The following is a 6,179-nucleotide window of genomic DNA, read 5'->3' as shown; positions in this document are numbered from 1 at the left end:
GCGATCATCAATTACTTCTTCAAACATTTGAGAAGGGAAAAAAGAAATATAAACTAAAAAAACATCCAAAATTTTGCATAAAATGTAGAACCTGAATTGAAGAAGATAGACTTTATTATTTTACTCAAGCAAACTGTTTGTTTTGCCGCATAAGCCGACTTGTGATGTTGATATATCATGTCTCTTGTGGCAAAATATAAAACTTTCTTGAGTAAAACAATAAATCAAACTACTTTAATTCAATTTCTACATTTTACTTGGATGAGTCTGTATTTTCATTCCTATCTTTTTTTCTTCTCAGATAGTTTGTTATATAGAGACAAGTATCTTAAGATTTAGCACTTAAACTACTTCTCCGATCCAAGACTAAAGAAACACAAACACCATAAGCTACTTAACTAGCAAGTCACACCATATCATTTGTCTAAGAAACAAATCACTCTTTGGTGGTTTTGCTGATGGGAGATTAGTGGATGTGAGGGATCACACCTACTCCAGCAATTGTTCCTTTGATGAGTGTGTCAAGCTCCTCATCTCCTCTGATCGCCAACTGCAAATGCCTTGGAGTTATCCTCTTCACTTCCAGATCTTTGCTCGTGTTTCCAGCCAACTCAAGAACCTTTGTAGTTATGTATTCAAGGATTGAAGCCGTGTAGACATCAGCAGTGGCACGAACTCTACCATGTGCAGAAACTCTGGTCTTGAGTGTATCTGCACATGGTCGACTTGGTGCTATTGCTGCTGTCTACACGGCTTCAATCCTAGAGTGCCTAACTGCATAAGTTCTTGAGTTGGCTGGAAACGCGAGCAATGATCTGAAAGTGAAGAGGATTACTCTTAGGCATTTGTATTTGGCGATCACAGGAGATAAGGAGCTTGACATAATCATCAAAGGAACAATTAGTGGATGAGGTGTAGTCCCTAACATCCATAAGTCTATCATCAACGAAACCAACAAGAAGTGATTTGTATCTTAAGTCAAATTATATGATGATGTTATTTGCTAGTTACGTAGCTTATGGTGTTAGTGTTTTTTTGTCTTTTTGAAGATGAAGCGGAATCCGAAGGCGAGAATGGTAGAAATGAAGATCTCATTTTACTAGCACACTAGGATTTAGCCTGCGATACGGCGCGGGGTCATATTTTATGATGTTTTTAGATTTTACCCCTAGAATGTAATTTAGTATCGTAGTATTGCAATTACACATGTAGAGGTATCAAAGGAAATTAACACTTATTTTTATATATTACAATGTTAAATTTTTATACTTTTTTTGTTTAGTAATATATATGATTAACCTTTTGGTGTCTTTACGATTAACCCGCTAAAGATATATAATTTAATAATTTTGTATTAAAATAATTGTTTATCACGTTTAATTATTCTACAAATCTTTATAATTACCAATCCATAATATAGTTTTATTCACAAATCCAAAGCAAGGAAGAATATAGAATTTAAGGAAATATCTGATTTGGAGATTTGATTAAATAATCTTCAATCAAGATTATTGGAAAGATTAGAGCAACTGTTTTTTTTTGTTTTTTTTTTGTCGAAAGAGCAGTTGTTTTATACTATAAAATCTTTCATTAAATATTTTTAAATCTTAAGAATTGAATTCAATGGCATGCCAGTGTATATAAGTCTAAAGGCCAAGGTTTTTTTTCCAAATGTAGTTGCAAAATGTATAGAAGAAGGAATCCTTATTCACTATGAAATCACTGAGGTATGAAATATTGTTTGGCTTCTGTAGGAAATGCCACAGCCCGTGCCATGATTAGATGAGGAGTCCAAGATTCCGAGATTAGGGGAAGCAAACATCACATCTAATTCCAACGTATCCGAAGATGAACAACAATATGCAAAGTTACAAAGGTGTTGCCTCATAAGGTTTACCAAGTGGTAGTGCATCGGGTTTGAATGGGGTTGGTACAGTAGAAATGCTTCATGGGCGGGCAGCGGATAACAAAAAGAATTTGGGTCCTCAAGAGAGTAATCACCGTTACAAATAAGGCTTTAGTAATAAAATCAAGAAGGGAAAGAATAATCCTTTTTTGGCACATGTTCAAGAGTCAAGCTCTGATTTGGCTATTCAAGTAACAAAGTTAAATCAGTAGAATAATGCAGTAGTGGAAGTGGTTTTTCTGACCATGAACAGAAGATGTTGGATCCCTTTCTTAGCACTAACTCCAGAAATACAGTGACATATTCTAGTGCAATGGATTCCACTGTTACACTGACCTCAAAGATGGTGCGTAAATCCTTGTTTGCTGATCCAGAGGAGGCTGTTGGGAAAGAAAGGGATGGGGGCATCAATTGGTTTAAAGGAACAACATGATTTGTTTTCGGATGACTTAAGTCAACTCATGGCTCAGGATTTTCTTATCTTTAAGGATCCGGCTTTGATCTATCTGGACACTATAATGGATCTTAGCCGGCTGATGATGGGGGGAGGACCTGGAAGCGACTGAAGATGCTCAGGAGGAGGAAGAGTTTAATTTGGTGTATATAATCTGTTTGGTGTAAGGGATGATGAAATTCAAGAAAATAAAGAGGATGCGAAATCCGAGAGAGCATCAAGCAAAGAAGAAAACGGTGAAGAGTAAAGCTCTCTTTACAGGGGTCATTTCGAGGAAGAGAAATGTTCATAACCTGACATCACCTGGCAAGAAGACAATTACCAAACCTATTGGCCCAGCGGTGGGTACGGGTACTAATCAAGTAGAAAGAGATTCTCCAAAACGTTTGATGTGTATCTCAGGTTGGAAGAGTGAGGGGTGGGTGGTTTTTTTTTTAAAGAAGTTCTTGAAAAGAACATGAATTTCAATCTTTTTCCAGTTTTAATAATCTGATCTCAGTAAATCAGAGAATTTGTTTTAAGGTTTTTATTTCCAAATTTTATGTGTGTCTAAATTATCAGATCATATATGTAACCTATATTATATGTGGTATTGACACATTACCAAATTGAATGAAAGAGAGAGAGCTCATTTTCAGATTAACTGATAAAAGTGTTCATGTCTCTGAAGGCAAGTAATTAAGTTTTGATTTTTAAATTAGTGTTGTGGATCATTAGGACATATATATATCAAGATAAATCTCCATCGACTTGATGAAGGCAAGTATAAAAATCAAATGTTGGTAATTTAAGTTAGTTCTTCAACTTCAGAAGGGACTCCATATGGTCGAGACAACACAAATGCATGCCTTGTTGGAGAAGCAAATGAAGAAAAAGAAATATATGGACTAACAAAAACTCATTTTCTTGTTCAAGTATGGACTTACTGTTATTTATCATTCAGCATCCTTACTTGTCTATGATGTCTAACCGAAATGAACCATGTCATAGTGCACTTCTGTAGCTTTCCTGGTCAAACATATAATATTTATATTAACCATTCATTATCTTCTACATGAAGAAGATATCTAGCCTACAGAAAGATTTGCCCTACTTGCAATCTACCATTATTTCCCTTTACGAAGGTTGGCCACTAAGACTTGTGTTTGTTTCTCTAACATTTATGTTATTCCACAATTTATCTATATTTTACCTCCTCACTTACTTTAAAGTTGTCAAGAAGCAGAATCTCTTTTTCGTAATTGAAATTATAACTTCTGTGAAGGTTATTGATTATGTTAGTATATAACCTGAAAGATAGTAAATAAATGTATATGTTTTATTATGGTTGTAGTTGGTTCTTGAGAAATTAAGAGGAATTGGTTGAAAGCATGTCATTTGAGTTATCTCAAATTGTACGTGTAATATTTAAAGGTTTGTTGACACAAAATGGATATCACAAACAAAAAATATATCAAACATCGATTCAGAATCCATTGTGTTTGTTTGACAAAAAAAAAAGAATCCATTATATTTCTGATTATTTTTTTTTAGTTTTTTTTGCTTTTATATATAAATGTTTATTCGTCGTAGGTCATTGTGTTCGTGTACATATCAACTAGTTGTCACAGAAAAACTAAAATAGTCATCCGACTGCATTCCTAAAGTTTTTTGACAAAATTTCTGGTTTTATACTTTTAGAGTAACGCTTACAAAGAAAAGAGAGAAAGGTGCCTTGTATCGACATCGACTATCTAAGGTGACCAAACCCGGTACAATTCTAGAGTAACTATCGAGAAAGCGTGTCTCACGAAACCACAGTTGGAGTGAATCTTAAAACCTTGACAGATACAAACGGGCGGAGTAAGTGTTACAGATTCCACGGTCGAATTCTCTAAACAAATTCTCTGCCGGAGTCCCTAAGGTTCGGAACTCCGCATTTGTATTTACTATTTATTTAGCTTACGTTGTATCTTAGAAAGTTAGCTGAAGAAGCTTGGTTGGAAATTTTGGCCCGAAAGTAAAGAGGTTGAGTCGTTCTAGCTAGCCCCATGAGTTTATTGTAAGCGAGGTTCACCAGATCACGGAGATGACACAGTCGTCTGAAAAGACTATTTTTGGACTCGAGCCGGACATGGAGGCAGCTCAAAGTAAGGTCTAGCCCGATCACTTCACTGGACTTGAAATCACAAGTGATACCATGATAATATACTTTTATTCACCCATGATTCTATCTTTGGAAAAGAGCAGACATCTAACTAAGCAAAAGTAGGCTTCTTAATCTCAAAACTCGTTCTTATACTCATGAAAAGCATCATTTAGTCTGGATGACAGAAGTGTTGTTTAGGAGAAACAAACGTGTTTAGAAAACTTGAAACGTTTAAAATGAAACTAATGGAACAAAGGAGCTAGAGAGCTTTCTTTTCAGATTAAATGAAAATATTTCATGTCTCTGAAGTAAAGTAATCAAGTTGTGATTGTAAATTAGTGTTACAGGTCACTACATACATATTTACTTATTCAGTTATAGCCTCAACTGTTATTTATCCTTCTTTTTTTTTGATAAATGTTAATTATATTACCAAAAGGAAATTGAGGTTTACAAAAGTTTGAAACAAACTATTAGGCACACAAAAAAAAGAGCCATAAAATAGAACGAGAGATGCTAAATTAAAAGCATTAGAACGTAACAAAGCAGCATAGCATGGTCAGAGATGAGCAAACCACTTGAAGAGGAGACCCTTCCCTTGTTTTTGATACCGATGAGCAAGAAGGATATCTTTGATCACTCTGTCAATTTGGTGAAACAGAGTTTCATGAGATGAGAGAGTGCTTCCATGAGCGCAGCGGTTTCTTTTTTTTCAAAGAAAGCGAAACTGTTATTTATCTTTCTATAATATATGATCGAAATGAACCATGTCATAGTGCAGTTCTATAGCTTTCTTGTTATTCATGTAATAATGATTATTGATATTAACCATTCATCATCTTCTACGGGCAGATCGGCACGACTTGCAATTTACCATTACTGGCCTTCAAGAAGGTTGGACTTGGACACTAAGACCTGGGTTTTTGTTCCTCTAAAAATTTAATTTATTCTACAAATTATGTATCTTTTAATTCCCCATCTACTTTGCAGTTGAAGCTTATTGATCATTCATATTATTCTATAATCTGAAAAAATGTAAATAAACGTTGCTGTTTTATTTTGGTTGCAGTTGGTACTTGAGAAAAAGGAATTGGTGCAAGAATTGTCATCCGAGTTATGTCAAACTGTACGCCTAATTTGTAAAGTTTTATTAACATAAATGAATATCATAAAATATATATACATTACTGCAATATCAAACATCAATTAAGAATCCAGTTTGTTTAATGAGCATTAAAAACCTATGACCTTATAAGCTATTGAGAAAACTAGTCAATGCTGAATATATATTTGTGAATTCATTCTATTGTGTGCGTTTTCTTTGTCATACGAGGAGAACAATGATTAATCCTGAAAACTCAAAGTCCAAACTCAAAGGCTAGAGCTTCTAAAAGCACATGCACAATGATTTCTTACATGATTAACATGATAACAATTATTAAAAAAAAAATAACCTAGAGTGATAACGTGATAACATATTAAATATCTAAATAATATTTGTACGAATAAGGTAATATATATATATATATATATATATATAATATCTATATTCACATGTAACTTATAGATAATATTCACCGATAATAATTAATAATGAGGTTACATGATAACAATGAAAATCCCATGTTTTATTATGGGTTTTTTCACAGACAGGGTAGACGAAGAAGATGCCAACGCTTATAACAGACCCA

General features: G+C 34.0%; 1 protein-coding gene across 1 annotated transcript; it reads right to left on the bottom strand.

Annotated features, from left to right (window-relative positions):
• Positions 1-349: 349 nt before the first annotated feature.
• On the bottom strand, positions 350-987 carry LOC9306453 (histone H2A variant 1). The gene is made up of 2 exons (XM_021016589.1): positions 836-987; positions 350-745 (listed from the first exon to the last, which is right to left on the bottom strand). Exons 1-2 carry the CDS (start codon positions 941-943, stop codon positions 467-469), a joined length of 387 nt encoding a protein of 128 aa, XP_020872248.1. The 5' UTR covers positions 944-987; the 3' UTR covers positions 350-466.
• Positions 988-6,179: the final 5,192 nt, after the last annotated feature.

The sequence above is a fragment of the Arabidopsis lyrata genome (assembly GCF_000004255.2).
Source record: "Arabidopsis lyrata subsp. lyrata unplaced genomic scaffold ARALYscaffold_7, whole genome shotgun sequence".
Taxonomy (NCBI): domain Eukaryota; kingdom Viridiplantae; phylum Streptophyta; class Magnoliopsida; order Brassicales; family Brassicaceae; genus Arabidopsis; species Arabidopsis lyrata.
The sequence above is the reverse complement of the archived record's forward strand: the minus strand, read 5'-3'. Positions and strand labels throughout refer to the sequence as shown.

What these genes read in the sequence shown, in the direction of transcription:
- LOC9306453 (XM_021016589.1), bottom strand. Translation starts at nt 943, where the DNA reads ATGATAGACTTATGGATGTTAGGGACTACACCTCATCCACTAATTGTT. An exon ending in CCAAATACAAATGCCTAAGA is followed by an intron (nt 746 to 835) that starts GTAATCCTCTTC and finishes GAAGCCGTGTAG; the next exon opens with ACAGCAGCAATAGCACCAAG.